The sequence below is a fragment of the Schistosoma mansoni genome, chromosome 3, assembly GCF_000237925.1.
Source record: "Schistosoma mansoni strain Puerto Rico chromosome 3, complete genome".
Taxonomy (NCBI): Eukaryota; Metazoa; Platyhelminthes; class Trematoda; order Strigeidida; family Schistosomatidae; genus Schistosoma; species Schistosoma mansoni.
This window is the reverse complement of record NC_031497.1, coordinates 10497407-10518329: the sequence shown is the minus strand read 5'-3', so window position 1 is coordinate 10518329 and position 20923 is coordinate 10497407. Positions and strand designations below refer to the sequence as shown.

The 20923-nt window shown below is 31.8% G+C and overlaps 1 protein-coding gene across 1 annotated transcript; it reads left to right on the top strand.

The window, feature by feature from the left end:
- Nucleotides 1-330: 330 nt before the first annotated feature.
- Nucleotides 331-20568, top strand: Smp_070780 (UDP-glucose 4-epimerase; the record flags this gene model as incomplete). The annotated part of the gene is made up of 8 exons (XM_018799177.1): nt 331-463; nt 2185-2282; nt 3266-3379; nt 7915-8070; nt 12059-12260; nt 12990-13075; nt 16733-16918; nt 20491-20568. 8 exons carry the CDS (start codon nt 331-333, stop codon nt 20566-20568), a joined length of 1053 nt encoding a protein of 350 aa, XP_018650991.1.
- Nucleotides 20569-20923: the final 355 nt, after the last annotated feature.

The following is a 20923-nucleotide window of genomic DNA, read 5'->3' as shown; positions in this document are numbered from 1 at the left end:
ATTTTTAGACTAAATAATGTAAATTTTAATGATTATTTGACTACCAAGATCTTTGTTATTTTTTATCGATATTACGCAATTTTGTTCAGAACTATGTTATCCTAATATTTTAGAAACCCAGTTGATGATAAAACTACTTAATCTCGTCCATGTGTTCATTTTTCATTGGCTTACAGAAATAGCCTGGATTCAATCAACTCTCTGCTTATTGGTCAGTTCATTATATATATATATATATATATATATATATATATATATATATATATATATATATATATATATATATATATATAAACACTGAATTTTATTATCGTATTCAGATTCGTGTGAATGCAGAAAGACAATAAAGGACTTGTACTGGTAACCGGTGGTTCCGGATTCATTGGAAGTCATACAATTGTGGAACTGGTCAATAATGGCTACTCAGTTATCGCTTTGGATAACTTAAGTAATTCAAGTATTAGTAAGTTTTTGCTTTTTATATCCATACTATAGTTAAATTAGTCACTGTTAAACTTTAAGTTACGTGTTAATGGTTGGATATTGATTAGCGATTGACTTACATGTCCACTACTTAATTTGTTGCCTACCCTTTTTCACCAATTACTTTTTTTTGTTCGTAAAATCTACAGTTTCTTTTTCTTATTCTATGCATTATGAAATGTTGAGTTGTTATTCTTCATCGTTTCTTAATGGGATCGTCGGGTCAAAACTATTAGAATCGTTTTGTTTACAATTATTAGTGTCATGTTCAGAATCGCTGTATGATACACCATCGTAGAGCTATGTACTGGGTCACAATATTGACTTGGGCTAGGTGTATTAAGGTTATTTTGATGTAGGTTTGTTCTCTGAGCTGGATGGTTTGGTCGTGAAGCTTTCATCGTCCTTTTGAACGACATCATCAGCGCAAACTTCGGGTAGAAGTATTAAGGTTATTTTAGCAAGGTAGGATTGTTAACTGTTGTGTTTCTGAGATGGTTATCAGTCTAGTAAGAAACCAGGATGTAAATTCTTTGACGAAGTTATTATAACAAAAGATTTAATTTTAATTTCCATACTTGCGCTCAGATATATTATGTGCTAGTTAAGCTTTATTGCCAACTATAACAAGACACTTATACGGAGACCGAACGAGACAGAATGCGACTCCACAACTTAATGGGTGAATGTCGCACTGGTCCGTTGTTAGCATACTTCTTTGAGATACCCTGAACCTTCTGAATCTGTGTCGAGATTTTTTTGAATGCCAAACTAGGGTTATTTGTGGAACTATTCAAAGTAGTTAGCATGCTCAACTACTTCGCTTCGTATTTCAAAATTGTATGGAAATGGAGGATATTTCTGGCACATCATGCATTAAATTAGTGCAGAATGCACAGATTGTTTGCCCCAAAGACCTTATACCTTAGTGATATTTTCAGCTAACAAACTACATCTCTACGACAGGTTATACATATCACTTCCTTCAGTGTGCTTCGTATTACTTTTAATACAAACAAGGTTCTTCATAGTTTAGAATTTTTGATCTGAATCTATTTCTTTTTCTTGATTTAGTTCACTTTTTCTACGATATTACTTTGAATCATTTAATGTGGCTGTGAACGTTTAGTGATCAAAACGATTAAAACATGATACACTTATACAACACTCTTACCCTTGCGTTTGATACTGGTTGACATCATCGATTGAACAATGGTTTCGAGAGGTCAAATGAAGCATTGGCATCAGTTCATCAACTGTTCATTTGAGCAATTCTGTGGGATACGAACTTGAAAGTTCACATTATAATTCCAAGCAATAGATAAGGACATTAGATGAAAGGGTTACAAGCCAGTGGCAGTAGTATAGTTTTATTCACTTCTTATCGTTTAACTCTTGAGTAAGATTATTGCTCAGTACTATTGATTGCTTCATTTGAAATATTCTATTCAAACCACATTCTTTCTGTTCAGTACTCACAAACAACGATGTTATTAGTTCGATTTTTGAAACTTTTCATGTTGCCAAATTGTTTTATCTTTATGTGCTTACATAAAGCTAGGCAACTTGTACCGATTCATTTTTATGTCTGGGTCTTTCGCCATTGTTAACTGACTTATTTCTACTGTTATTCAAATATTGAATAAGTTAATTTTCTCATATTATTTTATTTCAATGGATCTCTTTTTTTCAATTTTGCAGATTGTATAGAACGTATTGAAAAAATAATTAATGAAAAATTACTCTTCTATGAAGTGAACTTACTAGATGAAAAAGCTGTAAATGATATCTTTGAAAAAGTACGTCTATCCATCTACCTATATGTATTTCTTTTGATTAATTGTTTTGTACAAACAAACCAACACTAAACATTACTTGCAAAAGTGATAGTATTACTAGGTTCATGAAAATAACGTGATGTTGGGTATTTCATCTAACAGATAAGTCACTTTTTTTCTACGAACTTTTATTCTTAGACAAGATTTTAATGAGTTCACTTATTAACATTATTGACTATTATAGTAGTGTAGTAGTAGGGTAGTGAATAAAACATTCGGCTTTCAACTGTTACGTTGTTGATTCAAACTACACCTCACATATATTCGTCTTAATCAATCGGTTAATATTACTACTCCTCATATAAACTTATATACCTTGATGGTGAGTACAGCAATATACACTTAATAAATAGTTATTGCTATTCTTATGTTTATATTAACAAGTTGTTGACAAATGTCTACTCTTTTATTCAGTGCTATTGCGTAATCATGTTAATGATATTAACAAAATTTTATCTTTATCAGAAGGGGTTTTGTGGAGATTTAGTATTTTCATAGTTGGTAGTTTTTTTAGATTCATATCATGAAGTGAGTACAGTTAGAAATATAAATCATTGGATACTAACTCAGTATTTTAAAGAATAAGCGCTTACAGCAAGACTTATATATTGTGGATTTAATCTTTTATGAAGAATGACATCAACGGAAAGACAAGAAATATTACAATGGATTTTGTTTCTTAGTGTAATAGTCCTCATTACCGAACAACCAATACGAAAATAAAAACCATTATCATGAATGAATACTACTTCCAATTTGGATCTTAGTAACCTGATAATCTTTTTTTAAGACTGTAATAGAATAAATGTGTTTCTATGTAAATTTGTCAGTTTTTTTTCACTAAGATACTCTTATTATTGATATTGATATATCAGTTTATTTTTGAGAAAAGAAAATGTTCACCATTCACTATCCGTTTACCATTTCTTTTTTTATAATTTCAGCATAAAATTGATTACGTCATACACTTTGCTGCTTTAAAATCCGTATCAGAATCAACTCAAAAGCCTATACAATATTACAACAATAATTTAGTGGGTATATTAAATTTATTGAAGGTTAGTCAAATTAGACATTATTATCATTTGTGATGCTACAAATAGACGATTGAAAATTATGATGAGGCTTCAATTTATAAACGACTTTTGAGTGACACCAAAGTTACTTCGAGAATGTCCACCTCCTAAGTAGGACTATATGAGGGTTAAAAACTAGCTTGAAGAATTAGCATTATGATTTACAGTTTGATGGTTAGGGTCAGGAACTAGATTTAGGGTTTTCATGACCAACTGACACCATCTAAAAGGCCAAAATGCTTTTTAACCGAATGGATGAATGAATTTCGCGCCATAATCCAAGACCTTTTATCTTGTATCTGATTGATTCGTCCACCAATTATAGTCTCGCCAAAATTGTTGATCACCAATTAACTCATCAACATAATCAGATTCATTCATTTGGTATTTCTATAAGTATTTTCGTTTTGTGAAATGACATAACTTGACCTGTTGTTCAAATGTCACCTTAATGTATAAAATACTGAGTATACCGTATGCTCTCTAGCCTTTTAATATGTTACTTTTTTGTCCTCTAATTTTTTCTAAAATGTAGAGTTTAATTGAAGTGGATAAAGTTTATTACATTTAATATATAAAAACAAGTTTTCCATTTATATATATATATATATATATATATATATATATATATATATATATAATACCTTGTAAATACATTCGATGGCTAGCATGAAGTTACGTTTGCGGGATGACACCACTAACTTTAAAGAGACTTCGATACTGGATACAGTAAATCTTTTCTTGCTTGTCTCCAGCTATTTCAAAAGACAAATCTTGTGAAAAAGATTTATTCGAGAGACTAAATAAAGTTAATTCAGTTATATGTCGATTAAGTCCAGTGATTACTGACTAACACACATCTTAATAAGTGGATTAATATAATTTCCCCATAATTGACTAGCCGCTTGTTTTGCCGATCTAGAATTCGAGTGATTGTTATCTATAGGCATGCAACAGTGGTTTGCGTGTTTGCAGTGTCTGATTTGTTATTTTATTTTATTTGAACACATAAATATTGGTACAAGGGGGCACCAGATATATATGCGCCACACAAAAAATTATCATTTCATTTAATTGTGTGAGGGCTATGATACTGCCCGAGTGCCCAGACTGAAGCAAATGGTTTTCTTAATGGAACACACACAGAGCCTTCGACCTAAAGATCTGATCCACAAGGCAGTGGAGCATCGTGAGGAGGTGCAGTCCCATAGTAGTCGGTGACCGACGATTGGTTCATACACCATTTGTTCACACAGGATCCTGGAGCCCATGTGCACCATTGGTTTGGAATCAGAGTTTTCTAACTCCCCTAGGTGGACTTTCCGTGTCCATCAACCCGGTTGAAGCGCCGGACATTCGCTTTTCATCCTCTCAATTTCGTAAACAACACCCCGTTTGCGAGTTAGTAGTGAGTAGGACTTCCTTTGTAGAGGCTGTATACACGTAGCCGTGTGAGAGCATTTCGAGAGAGAGGGTGGGCCCTCCCCACTCTCGGCCGTACCAGGGCATTTGGGGTCAGTGTCTGGTACAATGATATCATTGTGTTACGATTATGTGATTTAAAATTTTTTTCCATAAAATTTCTTACCCTCAAATGTTATAATACAGATTAATTTATTTGGCATCAAAATACCAGTATTTAAAATGATAAACATTACCACTTAGAGGATAGTCTGTGTTTTATCTCGGGAATTGCTGTTACTTTATTAAAACTACCGTACCGTTTATGTTGTTTGAAATAATTTCAAATATAAGTGTATCACTTTATATGGGCTCTTGTACAGATGATATGTCTCCAATTGTCTACTTGGAGTTAGCGTTTATTTTGTAGTCATAGTTACACTTGTAAACTGATTGTGTTTGGTCACAATACAACTTTAAAATAGGAATTCTTTTGTTTTTAAATAAATATTGTTGTGTATATGTGATTTAACCATGAACTTATAAATTTAGTTTCATTATAAATTGGGAAATTGTGACGGTACATTTAATAATGTATTTGCTTGTTGTCTACAAATTCTGTTTCAATCATTAATCCATTGAAACCATAGTTAGTTAGTCAGTCAGTTGAAGTTGTACTCTGAGTGTATTAAAATAATTTGGTCTGGATACTCTGAAACGATCAATTAAATCCGAACAAATTTTCTCCTCTACTCATGGCTTCGATCAACTCAACACAATCAAAAAAAATTTTTTTTGTGTATTTGCGTTTTAGCTTGTTACTTTGTTGTCACTTTAAGCATATCTGATTACAGTAAAGACTTCTTTCAGCAAAATATGCGATATTTTAACAAATTCTGGATGTATATGTATTGAACTTGTGAATATTCAAAAGACATGTAATATATGATTTTTTAAGTGATTACTTGTGTAAATTCACCCGTAAATTTTTAAAATTATTGTTACTTCTATGATTTCAATTTTCATTGCATAACATAGTTGATGTATAAATCCTGAGCCAATCACCTCTTGTTTATCGATAGGATAGATGAAGAGTAAATAAACCAACCAATGTGATGGCTTATGTTAGAGGTTGTAAACGCATAATTACATGCAATCATTGCATAGAATTAGTCGACTAAAGCAAATATGAAACCGGAAAATTTATAATAGTAAATATACATTTTTGAGATAGATTATCCAGAATTCTGAATAGGTCTTCACTTGTAATATAGTATTTATTTACTGAATAAGTAGCTTCGTTTATTTCCCCATAAACTGAAAAATAAATATATCAATATCAGATTATGATATTTAGAATTGAATTAAATATTCACAATCAATTCATTAAGTATCAATTAGACAATAATCAGAGGTTATGAAATGCGAAATATCGTTTCGATCGCATTGTTTCCTGTATGAATATAACAATTATGAAACATTTAAATTGTACAATAATTAAATTATTTATTCATAAGTTGAAAAATAAAACATTTAAATTATGGCTAAATCATAGATTGTTGTTTATAATTTACAAAAGCATTCATTTTTATACATGATCCGTGTTCATTTACTAGTCACTTTTTGGCCATTAAACTTTATAATTAGTTACTAAAGTGAAATAAAATTGTTATTACTTACTTAATTACGCCTGTTACGCCAAATAGATCATAGGCCGCTGGCCAGCCTTCTTCCAACCCACTCTGTCCTTTGTCATCCTTCCTAGTTCTATCCAATTATTGTTCATTCTTCTCATGTATGTCTCCATTTCTCGGCGTAATGTGTTCTTTGGTCTTCCTCTTCTCCTTTGGCCTTCAGGATTCCATGTGAGGGCTTGCCTCGTAACGCAGTTCTGTGCCTTCCTCAATATGTGTTCTATCCACTTTCAGCGTTTCTTCCTGATTTTTTCCTCCGTTGGAATCTGGTTTGTTCTCTCCCACAGTAGGTTGTTGCTGAAAGTGTCTGGCCAACAGATCTGTAGTATTTTGCGTACACAATTGTTAATAAACACCTTCATCTTCTGGACGACGGCTTTCCTAGTTCTCCAAGTTTCCGCTCCATACATTAGAACTGTCTTGACATTTGTATTGAAAATTCTGACTTTGGTGTTGGTTGACAATTGTTTTGAGTTCCAGATGTTCTTCAGTTGTAAATATATATATATATATATATATAATTTGAAGAAAGGACTGGGGCATAGAACTACATTTTATTCATCATTACTTGTATATTGTATGTGTACGATACATAAATTAGGCAAAGTATAGAATAACTACTTTGTTATACTCTTGAGAATAATCAAATTTTCTCATCTTTTAATACTGTACGTACTGTACTCCTTTTTAGCTATCTGTCTAAGTAGTTTTAATTTTTTTCCGACTAATTAATTGATAGATAATCTCACACTGAACTGTTTGATGATCGTGTTTATTTTTCTTTTGATCGGGATTGTTTAAATGGTAAATTTCTCCTGTGAAATTCAGTAGTTTCTCAGTTTATTATTTAATACATACATTCTATCTGATACAAAAAGCACAATGATGTTTTTATCAAGAAGTATTTTTTTACCGGAATTAAAGAGCCACTCTATCAAAATAATTATATTTTGTGAAGACTAAGTCAAAATGGAAGCACATAGTGTGTTTATCGGCTGACGACAGTACGGTAAGAACAATTAAAAGAAAATACTCTTCCTATCCATTGTATAAGAGATGCAGATCGTTATATTTTTAGAGTTACCTATACTTCATCAATGAAGTATTTTGAAGATAATTTCAATCTGAAAATGGTCTTCTTCACAAGGAGAGATCTTTCAAAGGATGGGAGCTTTGTTGATTTACATATGACCCTTTTTAATGTTATCTGACACAGGCTTCTTGAAAGTATGTATTTACAATTTCAACTTGCTCTTGTTGTATTTAGTTTAATGTTTGCTTCATTATCATTTGGGAAAAACACTTCATCTTCATGTATCATTTCTGGAACGAATAACTCTAGTAAAATAATGGCAATTTATTTCAACTTCCCTTTTTTATGATTTTAATGAAATAAAATGTTTTAAATTATTTCCTATTCAGGTGATGATTGAGCATAATGTTAAAAATTTCGTTCTATCCAGTTCTGCTACTGTCTATGGTGAACCGCAATTTTTACCACTTACGGAAAAACATCCAATTGGAAATTGTCAAAATTCATATGGTAATACAAAACTTTGTTGTGAATTAATCTTGAAGGTAAAGTAGATAATAATAATAGTACTGATACTAGTAATGATAGTAATAATAGTAATAATTCTTGTTAATGCATGAACTGTGTAAACTTAGATTTAAAAACGAAAGCGGTTTTACTTTTCCTACTATCCATTACTTATTGGATAAGATTTAGAACATAATTCATTCCTAAAAGATAAATTTTTAAAAATGTACATTTCAAGATAGCATTTGACAATTAAGAAACTAACATTTCTGGATCAATGTTTCTGCCCCTATAATTATAGCTTTTTACTACCAGTGTAAAACGCGACAATTGGCAGGAGGTATGTATGTTGATTACGAAAAATTATAAAGTATTCAGATAGTACATGTACACAACCTTCGATCGTCCACTTGCATTATTCGGTGTGTTCTGCTAACCTCTCGCTTTCGATGTACTGAAACTTTTCACTCGGTTTGACATTTGTTGCAACTTCGATGCTACGTTCTGATATATACTACTCACAAGCAATCCTATAAGTGGTGTAAATAGGTCGCCATCAAAGTTGTTTTATGTTTCCAGTGATTTACATTCTACAATTTCAGTGGGTTGTTTATATAACACAATCACCATCTGATATCATCCATAAACTTAATTGATAACATATTCAATAGTTTACGGTGTTTTGTTACAACTACAGTTTTTACCTATCGGAAAATGAGGGACTATTGGGCACTCAGCTTCTATTTACTTTTTACCAGTTATGTGCTGTAAAATGTATTGTATTTTAATTCATAGTTGAGTGCTACGTTGGCAATGTTGTTGAATTGTATAAAATCGATATATTCATGTCGTACTTATTTTAAAATGTTTTTCATGTGTCATAATTATTTCAGTTTTTTTCAATGAAAAAAATAGAAAACAGAACAATTATAGATATTTAGGCTAATGACCATATGTATTTATGGTTTTAAAATTTGTATTTCATTAATTTTCACATAATTAAATTCATAATTAAAACACAATTATATGAACGAAGAATATTCTTTTCAATAATTTCTCATCAGGTTCTACAATTATAAATTAATAATCCATATAAAATTGGCCAAGTTTAAGGCAGAGTACATCATTTAAGAAACTGTAATATGTGAATCAAGGATTGTTTGTCATATGAAATAAAAATAAGATCGAATCGTTAATGTTGGGATAACTAATATGTAGTGTTAACTTGAATCGGTTTATAGGTGAAATAAAATCGTAAGCTAAATTATCAGAATATATATAGTTGACATAGGGGATGAGAGATAGAAAAGTGGGATTACAAATCAGAAATTACGTAATATGTAGAATAATATGAATAAGGTCAGATATAGTAGATAAGGGTAGATGCTGAATAAATTTCTCTCAAAAGTTAGCAAGTGTGATAATAATAATAATAAGAAGAAGAATAATGACTGATAAGATGTGTAGATAAACTAAGTTTAAGATATAAAAATGAACATTAATCAAATTAATGTCACCATATTACAAAATTGATTATTAACAAGTTGACCCTGAAGTTGGCCAGGGTAAAAGGAGCGGCTGGACATATTTCTTTTGGATGCAGAGCTCTGGCTTTTTGATCCGAATAGCAATTGCCTCAGCCGTCTGCAGGATTCTCAGTCTGACAGAATTAGGTAGACTGCTATTAACACGATATATTACTGTGAAAGATTGCTCTATGTCCCGTCTGAACTAAATGGGCTAAAACAGAGCTGTTAACCGTTCTGACTACACCTTTGCTTAACCACACTGGAAGGTGTCCACGAGCCCGAGTATACAAATTCCTAGATTATCTGCCTATATAATTTCATAATTTCGATGTTGATATTTTTATCTCTATTGTACCAATAAGATAATATTATTTTTGGTCATGCTTTGGTGCTTTTTGATATTGAAATCAATTATGCGGATTTAGTTGCCATACAACCAGATTCCTTGATAAATTTAAACAAAGCAAGAACAACAAGGTTTGGAGAATAAAATGGATTGATTCTATTTCACAGTTTCTCATCAGCTGCATGCAACCTAAAATTACGATTTTTAATATAAATATAATTATTAACAAATGTTTGGCATACTTTTGTCTATGAAGTTTAGATAAATGTTCTAAAAGTAACCAAAATCGTAATAATGGTATGAAGAATATCATTCAGAGGTAGACCAATACCCTTCTGACGTCACCTCCAATTACATTTATGAGTTTACATATACCTGCGATAGTAAGTACATTGGAAAGACAGAGAGAAGGGTCTCTACAACGTCTACTGAACACATTCCTAGGAACTTCTGCTGAAATGGAGCAAATCTTTACAAGTGAAATTGTCAGACGTCTTGATAGTGAATATGAAGTGAATGTAATTGATGCATTCAAAATCATCAACAAACAAAAAACTACAATGTCACTCCATTTCGCAGAAATGATCGCTATCAAACGGTTTTGACCTCACTTTTGTAGATACAAGGAAAGTTTGATTAACCTTTCCCTTCCGTGGTGATTGAATATTTGTATAATGACCTTTGTTACTTTTAATTTTTTCTCCCATTATTTTTGTTCTTATCATTCTTTCGTCTTCTGTTATTCATCTCGTACATAATCTGATTGATGTTCACATATTTGTTTATGTTATCACGTTGAGTGATTACCCAATCACTTATTAATTTCATTACCCTTCCATAACTTCTCAATTACTACTTCCCAGCCTGTAAATACACATTGACGTTAACTATGTATATTCATACACTGTATCCCTATTCTCCTCATTATGATTTCGGTTGCTTCTCGAACATTTATAAAGACTTCGCGAACAAAAGTATGCCAAACATTTGTTAGTAATTATTTTTATATTAAAAATTGTAATTTTAAGTTGGATGCATCTGATGAGAAACAATGAAATAGAATAAATTCATTTTATCCCACAAAGCTTGTTGATCTTGTACTTAGTTTTATTCAAATCTTTTTAGTTGAATACAATGGATAGGTGTTAGTGTTCTCGTTAAAACTTGTGAATGTTATTTACAAATCGTTAAACTAACTTAAGTCTCAAAATGATCACTGCACAATCGAATTTTTAGTTAAAACTAATGTCTGATAGATTTTCCGATTATCATTGATATTTTAAATGATTCCACTGCTAGCCACTATCCATCTTTGCTTATACTGCTTTTGAATTAAGGCAATATCGAAGCAATAAGCACAATATGCACATATGGCCAACAAGAGACTGACCAGTTGCAGTCCTAAAACATCAATGGGAAGATTCCAACAAACAATACTAAGTGAATAAATTTGATTTGTTTCTGATAATTTTAATAAAAACAAAAGATGACTTTTGAAGAAAAAAAAGTGGACTTCATTCACTTTTGTTCAACATATTTCGAAAGTATTTTTACTATTTTTTTTTAAAAAAAAAACTTATTTTGATCCGAATCTGTAATTAGTTCTATATCTGAATAGAAATAATGTTTATGAATTATAATGACCAAAATATGGTGACTGTAAATTGAACTAATCAATGATCGGCTAATCGTAGTTGTACTGGTAACCGTAAAATTCATAACAGAAAATCAATCAAAATTAGGACATAATAAATATTAGAAAAAACTTATGTCAGAATAAATTCAATACATATATACCTCTAGTTTTATTTGACGTGTTACAACCGTCTATAAAATTATTATGGTTTAATATTTTAGTATTTACATGTTTATAGTAATAAGTTATCGATTTCACCTTATTAATAGTTGGCCTGAACATAATTAGTTTCTCCTTTTCCATTCTTTATAACTAAAAAAAAAAAGTTTTTATCCGTTTGTTAAACTCCATAAAATCTTTATTGATTTTCCACTTAAATTGACCATTATTTCCAATTACTACTAATCAAATACAATGACATCTATAAAGCGTACTTATTCTTTCCAAGTGATATATCTTACTCTTAATTTATTCCTAATTTTGTATACTCTTCTTTGAATATTGTTCCTGCTAAGGATTTATATACATCTGATCCTACATGGAATATTATAAGTTTACGGTATTTTAATCCAGTCGGTGCACATGCCAGTGGATTAATTGGTGAAGATCCACAAGGAATTCCAAATAATCTAATGCCTTATGTAACTCAAGTAGCCAGTGGTTTATTACCTTACGTAAATGTTTATGGAAATGATTATTCAACAGTCGATGGGACAGGTTAGTATCCAGAATTTATTCATGGACTGATATTTTTATGTAAATAAAGTTTATTAGTTTCTTTTTATCACACTCATGACTTTAGAAGCTATTAAAGATATACAGATATCAGTAAAAATAGCATTCTTGAATATATATTCTCAAAACAGATGTGTATTCTAATTTATTTGTAAGTTTGAATCTTTTAGTTGTTCACATTAAATACTGTAATTGGTCTAACTCTTTTGGCAATGAGCATCCTGAACAGATCACCTCAACATTACCATTAAGTCAGAAGAATTTCTAGACAAAGTTGAATGATGTCTAGTATTATATTTATGTATACAGTGAGTAGGGTGTAAACAGTATTATTTACGTAATAATGGATATAAAGAATGTGAAGGGAAACCAAATAGATATTACTACTAACAAATTATTATCATGTATGAAGAATTAAAGTATCGTTGAACATGTGGCTTTCGAACACGATGTTAAAACATTAAAAAGTCGACGATTTTTCCCAGAGAGTATCATGGTGAAAAGCAAAGTTTTTAATCACTTCATTTTACTCACTTTTTCATCTTCATAATCTTATTACTGTTGTTTTTTTGCCGAAATATTTCAATAAAACTGTTCGATACACTGAAATTCTTGGAATTGTTGTTAATACTTTTTATTATTCTAATAGTAATGACCGAATTAGTTCATCATGTTTAACATTATTATTTCTCTTTTCACATCTTTGTCTAGGTGTTCGAGATTATATTCACGTTGTTGATCTAGCTGAAGCCCATACTAAATCATTGGATAAAGTCAAACAGAATTGTGGTTTTAAGGTATTTATTTATCTTCTTTTTCTAATAAAAATTAAAGGTTTCTATGTGTATATTGAATAAGGTTTAGTTTAATATTGATAGTTTAATATATTTTTATTATCGTATCCAATACAACGTTTATTCTCAAATTTACTACACAAATTCCTTTATACTAATAATTCTTACTGGATAAATCAATCAAAAGCATTTGATAGCGTGGACAGGACAACACTATGGAGGCTTCTTCGACACTACGGCGTGCCCGAGAAGATAGTCAATATCATACGGAATTCCTATGATGGATTAAACTGCCGAATCGTCCATGGAGGACAACTCACTGACTCATTCGAGGCAAAGCACGGTGTCAGGCAAAGTTGCTTGCTCTCACCCTTTCTCTTTCTCCCGGTAATTGACTGGATCATGAAGACGTCAACATTTGGGATAGGGGTGAGCACGGGATACGGTGGACAGCTAGGATGCAGCTGAACAATGTAGACTTCACAGATGATCTGGCTCTTCTATCATACACACAACAACAAATGCAGGAGAAAACGACCAGTGTGGCAGCAGCCTCAGCAGCAGTAGGTCTCAACATACACAAAGGGAAAAGCAAGACTCTCTGATACAATACAGCATGCATCAATCGAATCCCACTTGACGGAGAAGCTTTGGAGGATGTAAAAACCTTCACATATCTGGACAGCCTCTTTGATGAACACGGTGGATCTGATGCAGATGTGAAGGTGCGGGTCAGCAAAGCAAGAGTAACATATTTACAACTGAAGAACATCTGGAACTCAAAACAATGATCAACCAACACCAAAATCAGAATTCTCAATACAAATGTCAAGACAGTTCTACTGTATGGGGCGGAAACTTGGAGAACTACGAAAGTGGGAGACAACAAACCAGATTCCATCCAGTGGATGAAGAAATCAGGAAGAGTCACTGGAAGTGGATAGGATACACATTGAGGAAATCACATAACTGCGTCACAAGGCAAGCCCTCACTTGGAACCCTGAAAGCCAAAGGAGAAGAGGAAGACCATTACGTCGAGAAATGAAGACATACATGAGAAGAATGAACAAAACTAGATACAACTGGAAAGGAAGGCCCAGAACAGAGTAGTTTGGAAATGCTGGTCGTTGGCCTATGCTCCATTGGGAGTAACAGGCGTAAGTAAGTAAGTATGTAAATCAATCAAACAGTTTTAAATAAAGTGTTTTATGCATAAAAATGAAAGGTGTTCAGTTATAAGCTCCCAAATACCCTGGTAACGCCGAGAGTGGGGAGAGTCCACTCTCCCTCTCCAAATGCTCTCAAATGGCCGCGTGCATACAACTACTGCCAGGGAAGTCCTACTCACTGCCTTCTCGCGGCGAGGGTGTTGTTTACGGAATTGAGAGAATGAAAAGCGAATGTCCGGCGCTTTAACCAGGTTGGTGGTTACGGAGGATCCGCCTACGGGAGCTGGAAAACCCTGATTTCAAACTAATGGTGTACATGGGCTCCAGGATCCTAAGAAAACAAATGGCGCATGAACCTATTATTGGTTATCGGCTACCATGGGACTGCATCTCCTGACGTTGCTCCACCGCCTTGTAGATTAAACCTTTAAGTCAAAGGCTCCGGGTGTGACCCCTTAAGAAAACCACCTGCTTCGGTCTGTGCAATCTGGCAGTATCCCAGTCCTCACGCAAATCGAATGATTTATGTGGCTCATACCTGTTCGGTGCCTCGTTGTACTAATGTTTATGTGTTTAAATAAATAAATATAAGCGGTTAAACATTTAAGAATTATCAATAGGGGACTCATGGTTACTGTTGACTTCGAACTATACCAATTAAATTTTAACCGCGGAATTCAATTTTATCCTGCACAATCTTGCCAATAAGCTTTCATCTCTTTGTACTGGATTTTACTAGCTGACTTCATATATTGATATCATGTTTTGATTCGGTTAATTTCTGCATTTATCTAGACTATCCCCTAATTTATCATTTATTTATATATTTAAACACATAAATATTGGTACAAACGGGTTCCAGATACATATGCGCCCCACAAATCTCATTTGATTTGTGTGAGGGCTGTGATACTGTCCAAGTGTCCAAACTGAAGCAGGTGGTTTTCTTAGGGGGCCACACCCCGAGCCTTTGACCTAAAGGTCTGATTCACAAGGCAGTGGAGCATCGTAAGGAGATGCAATCTCATGGTAGTCGGTGACCAGCGATTGATTCATACGCCATTTGTTCCCTTAGTATACTGGAGCCCATGTGCACCATTGGTTTGGAATCAGGGTTTTCCAACTCCCCTAGGTGGATCCTCCACATCCACCAACCCGGTTAAAGCGCCGGACATTCGCTTTTCGTCCTCTCAATTTTGTAAACAACACCCTCGCCACGAGAAGGCAGTGAGTAGGACTTCCCCGACAGCGGCTATATACACGTGTCCATGTGAGAGCATTTGGAGAGGGAGAGAGGACTCTCCTTACTCTTGGCCGTACCAGGACATTTGGGGGCAACAGATATGTATAATACGTATCCTAGTTTTTTTCGGTTGACAAAGATCTGTCACCTCATCAATTAATTCTCTTATCTTCACCAAATACTCTACACCTAACGTCAGTATTAAGAATAAGGGATGCAAACCATGCATTTCGGAATTTAGGTTATTTACAAGTGATATGAAAAAGACTGTGAAGGTTGCTACTTATCGTTATTTTTAAACATACCAAATATTAAACATGACAATATTGAACTATTTTTAATTTAGTATATGATAAATATTTTTGACATTTCTATAGTCGAATATTATAAATATTGCAACTTTGTACTATTAATATGTAATAGTCCAGTTTCCTATGACCTTTTGTTGTGTCAATAAACAACTTTTTATATAAACTAATCTGTGCAAGTCTAAATGACATCCCATCTTGTGTACAGTTTAACTGTAATGATCCCTCATTATAGTGTAATAAAACATTCTTCATAATCAATGTACATTTAAGTTTATTCAAATGAAGTGCTTTCATATATTCTCTAGTTATTTGTCGATAAATATGTATTCTTTTATAGATTTCCTGAAAACAACTATTAGACCTTATTTCATTAAATTCAAACCATACGCTTTGCTCAAAAATCCCTCGTGTACTATTTGCCTAGTATAAGAAGACTCAAGTACATTAGAATCCATACTCACTAAGACTAAAATATAAAAACTCTAAAATACTTTATATAGCAAATGCATACTATACAATAGGAACTTTATAGAATTAGATTTAGGCGAAAAGTTTTGTGGTTAAAGGTACATACTTATTAACCATTCTAGTAAAGAATCTCTAGTTTTGATGGAGTTTTGTTCTGTGAGCTCATATATATATATCCCTTCTCTTGCCTTTCATCAAATTATATTTACCATCGTTTATTCTTACATGAAACAACAAATTACACTTATAAAATTCTTAGTGAATGCTTTTGTTATCCTGTTGCTGATATTCACGATCTAGTTTGAACAGTCTTTCTTGACATATCTGCATCCCGTGAAAGCGCTGATTACTTCGGTATATCCATTTTATCACATGTTATTTTGAATAAGTTATATGTATTCTAAACCAACCAATTTTACTTAAGAAAATTATTTTATTCAATACTTTGTTGTTTTTGTTTTTCATTAGGTATATAATTTAGGTACAGGACAAGGATATTCTGTATTACAAATGATCCAAGCGATGGAAAAAGCAAGTGGTAAAACCATTCCTTATACAATATGTCCAAGACGACCTGGTGACTGTGCAACTGTTTATTCAGATGCATCATTAGCTCAACAAGAGTTAGGATGGAAGGCAAAATATGACATTGATGTAAGTGTGGTTATGTGTGAAGAATGAAGAAAATAAATTTATTCGGCCAGACTATAATTTATGGGCGAACCAATCAGATTTAATATAGAGTGTCCTGGATTTTTGCACGGATTTCATTCGTCTATTTGGTCAAATAGCATTTCGGCATTATAACTTATGTCAATTCGTAATGAAAACCCTAACTGTAATTTCTAACCCTAACTTTTAACTCTTCATCCTGATTCAGATTTCCGAAATCAATCTATAACCATCCTTAAACCCTGATAGGCAGGTGAATTTTCTTACGGTTACTCTGGCGTCACTCAAAAGTCACCCATAAACTGTAGTCTCATCATTTATTCCTCCACTTCATAGTCGGCTTTTGCTTACAAAAATCATTCTAAATGGATAAGTTCAGTTGGGCTAACAATTGTGTTATTCCCGTTTTTTTAATTTTTGTGACTCGCTGAGCTGATAACCTTCTGTTTAGCATAAACATATCGGCAGAACTTCCTTTCACTATTGTATATAAGTGAATTGAACTAGTTAATTTCAATAGGATTTTACATGATAATGTATCGATTAAAACGGTTAAATACTGTAATGAAGAAACTACAAAAATCAACAAAAAGATGACAGACTTGACAGGATGGGACTAGCAGTGGAATCCGGGACACGCGTTTCGTCCTATCCTTGACTCATCGGTTGGATATACCTGCATCAAAAAGTTGTTGTTCACAGGTTGCTCATATGCCAATCAAGACTAATCTAATTTCAGTCAAAAATATCAACAACAAAATAATCCAAATCATTTCAAATTGCATTATATTGGGATAACCTTTTGTCGCCTGTGTTGGTTCCACTGCCCTGCAGCATTCTTGATCAAAACACATTTTCTCTTGTTGATTAAGTTAAATAATTGATGATTAGGTTGTTTTATAGTGAACATTTTATAATATAAAATAACGAAAGCCTTATCTCAATCATAGAGCTAGTGATATGACATTTCATCGGTTATTTTATGAAACTCACTTGTTAATCAGAAAACAATATTACCTCTGTTCACCGTTTATTTTTTCTACAGTGAACTTTAAAAAATACCTATCATATTTAACATCAAGTAAATGTTGTAAAGATGCAAATCTTATTGTTTGTAAACTGTCATTGATAAGTAACTAGAATTTGAGACTATTAATCAGATATCCAGTTCCCTTTATAAGATTATAAGTAATTTCAATATATTTTTATGTTTATTGAAACATCCATTAGGATAATGCCAGCAACTTATTCTATTCTTAATATTAAAGCTAATAAATAACTCATTCATTTTTATATGCGAATTCTGAAAATGTAACTGTTTTAAATGAATGTATTCTACTTCTTTATATGTTTTGATTTTATATTACTAAATCAAATAAAACAATTAACAATCAGAAAACAAGTCCATATATGTTTTAAATAAATTGAGCATTGGGTAGATTGTCATAAATAAATTAATATTCTCTGAAGAAGTGGTTTACACTGAGTCACGAAACGTCAGAAAATCTAAATTTTCTATTCATTGAGATATTACAAATTATATTCATTTATTTATAAGTCCATATATGGTTTCTGAATTAAATTAAACTTTTTTTTCTCTGTATACTCGATTAGATCATTATTGTGTATTATTTTAATATAAACACATTAATAGATAAAATACTACACTGCTGTTTATTGTTGACGACATAGGTCTGGATATTAATAATAATAACAATAATAATAATAATACTGATATTATTATTTTTTTAAGGAATAAATTCTAAGTCAACATTTGAAATAATAAAACAAACAGAATAACATTCATTAAATAAAGTGAATTATAAACATTCTATGAAAATAAAAATAGATTAAACTATGAAATGTTAAAGTATTATCATCATTACATATTTGTTTATTGTCGATTTAAGATTTTTTTTTTGTTCAAATATAATATAATTACTGATTTTATCCTATAAAAATATGTTTTATTAACCATAATAAAGTTGTTTAATATAAACATTTACAATTGATTGATCACTGGGTAGTGATCATTTTCATGTATGTTCGATCCATCTTTGTTCGGATCGAATTATATCGATCAATATGAGTGCTTCATTGTGAAAAAAAGTCAAATAAATAGGATATGATTAAAAAAAATTATATCTGATTACTTTTACAATTAAAATGGTTTGTTATATCATTCAAACTGAATCAAGTTTAAAATTTACCTCAGTAAATTTAGAATTATGGTTTTAGTATATTCACATGTATCTTTTGATGATTTACTCAAGCTACATCAGTATGTATTCAATCTAAGAAATTTGTTTATTTTTAATTAGTAAGCTTTCTGAGTTAATTAATACTGTTATATCTTCAAGAGAATTATGAATGGTAACTTTTGAGCACTATTTATGGACCAATATGATGCGTATATTTCCGATTGTATAATTGTTAAATAGCTAAACTATTCATAATCATGTTCTGCTTATTATAAGCTTTATTTTGACTCATAGACTACTACTATGAAATTTACCGTTCTTGGGTTATCCCCAGTCTATTAATTACTGCCTCCCGCATTCACAGCCACATTTGGCTAAATATTGTACAAATGTTATTTTCTATTTTATGGTACGATGTGGTCTGTTTGTTTGGTATATAAACCTAATATGTTTTAAAATAATGATTCATATTGCAGGGGTTGTTATTGGTGTTCTGGATATAACTGATTGGGCTAGGCAGATAGCAGAACTGATAAGTACTCAAAACTGCTCATACGGTTTTTCGTGTGTCATTGGTCCGATCGATAATTCTCTGCTCTCTAATAAACAGGCACAAGATATAACAATCGGGGATATAACAAATTAAAATTAAAATTGTGTAAATACTCATTTTAGTGAAGAGGAAAGTTTCTATTTTTACAATAATTGTTATAGATTAAGACTAATTATAGATGGTAAATGAGTTTTGAATTGTTGAAATGAAATGAATAGAATCCTGACTAAATAGGCAAACATAATGATACGATATGCTTGTGTAATGGATGCTTGTGAGATTTAATGGTTAACTCAAATGCTTGAATAAATCAACACCAGAGATAAGACCACTAGCCATCAGAATAGGTTCTTTTTTATCCAATAAAGTAACATGGTTATGTGCAAGTTATCAACAAATAAATAATCAGTAACGGATGTCATAGGTGGTTGGAAAAAATCATTTTTCTAGGTCACTCGCTTCCCAATAAATTATGACCTGTTTGTTATGCTGAATTCTTGCCTATACTGTCAATAATTTTGTTCATGTCAACAATGAGTGTTTGATTAAATCATCAAATACCTGACTTGCAACTATTAGGTTGTAAATTTGAGTTTCGCTCCAATTTTCTTGGTTTAAGAAATCGGGGGTACACACTACACATTTATAAACTAGTAGGTTACAACTAGAGTCCCAACGTCCTCCAATTTCGATAAATCAGATTTTATTAATGACATAAGTGTAATTTCTTAAAATCTTAATGGAATAAAACATGTTTGTTCGGTCATTTTTACTTCATTTCTTTCTTTCATTTTAAACAGAAAATGTGTGAAGATTTATGGAATTGGCAGGTGAAAAATCCACAAGGTTATCTTACTTCAATCCATTTTAATAATTGATGAATTGATTTTTTCAGGTTTTACTTAATTTGTACTTTTTTCTTTCATTTTCTACTTTATATAATATCTATGATTGCGAAATTATGTTTTATTTTATGGGCTTTCTCTTAAATTAATTTGTTTTTATCAGGTATTTTGTATAGCGATTTCGCTTAATTTAATATGTGAATAAAGTTTTCATAATAATACGGTTTACTTTTTACCTACTTAAAAACATAAATATTGCTACAAGGGGGCACCGAATACATATGCGCCACACAAATCTCATTTGATTTGTGTGAGGGCTGTGATATTGTCCAAGTGTCCAAACTGAAGCAGGTGGTTTTCTTAGGGGGCCCCACCCGGAGCCTTTGAC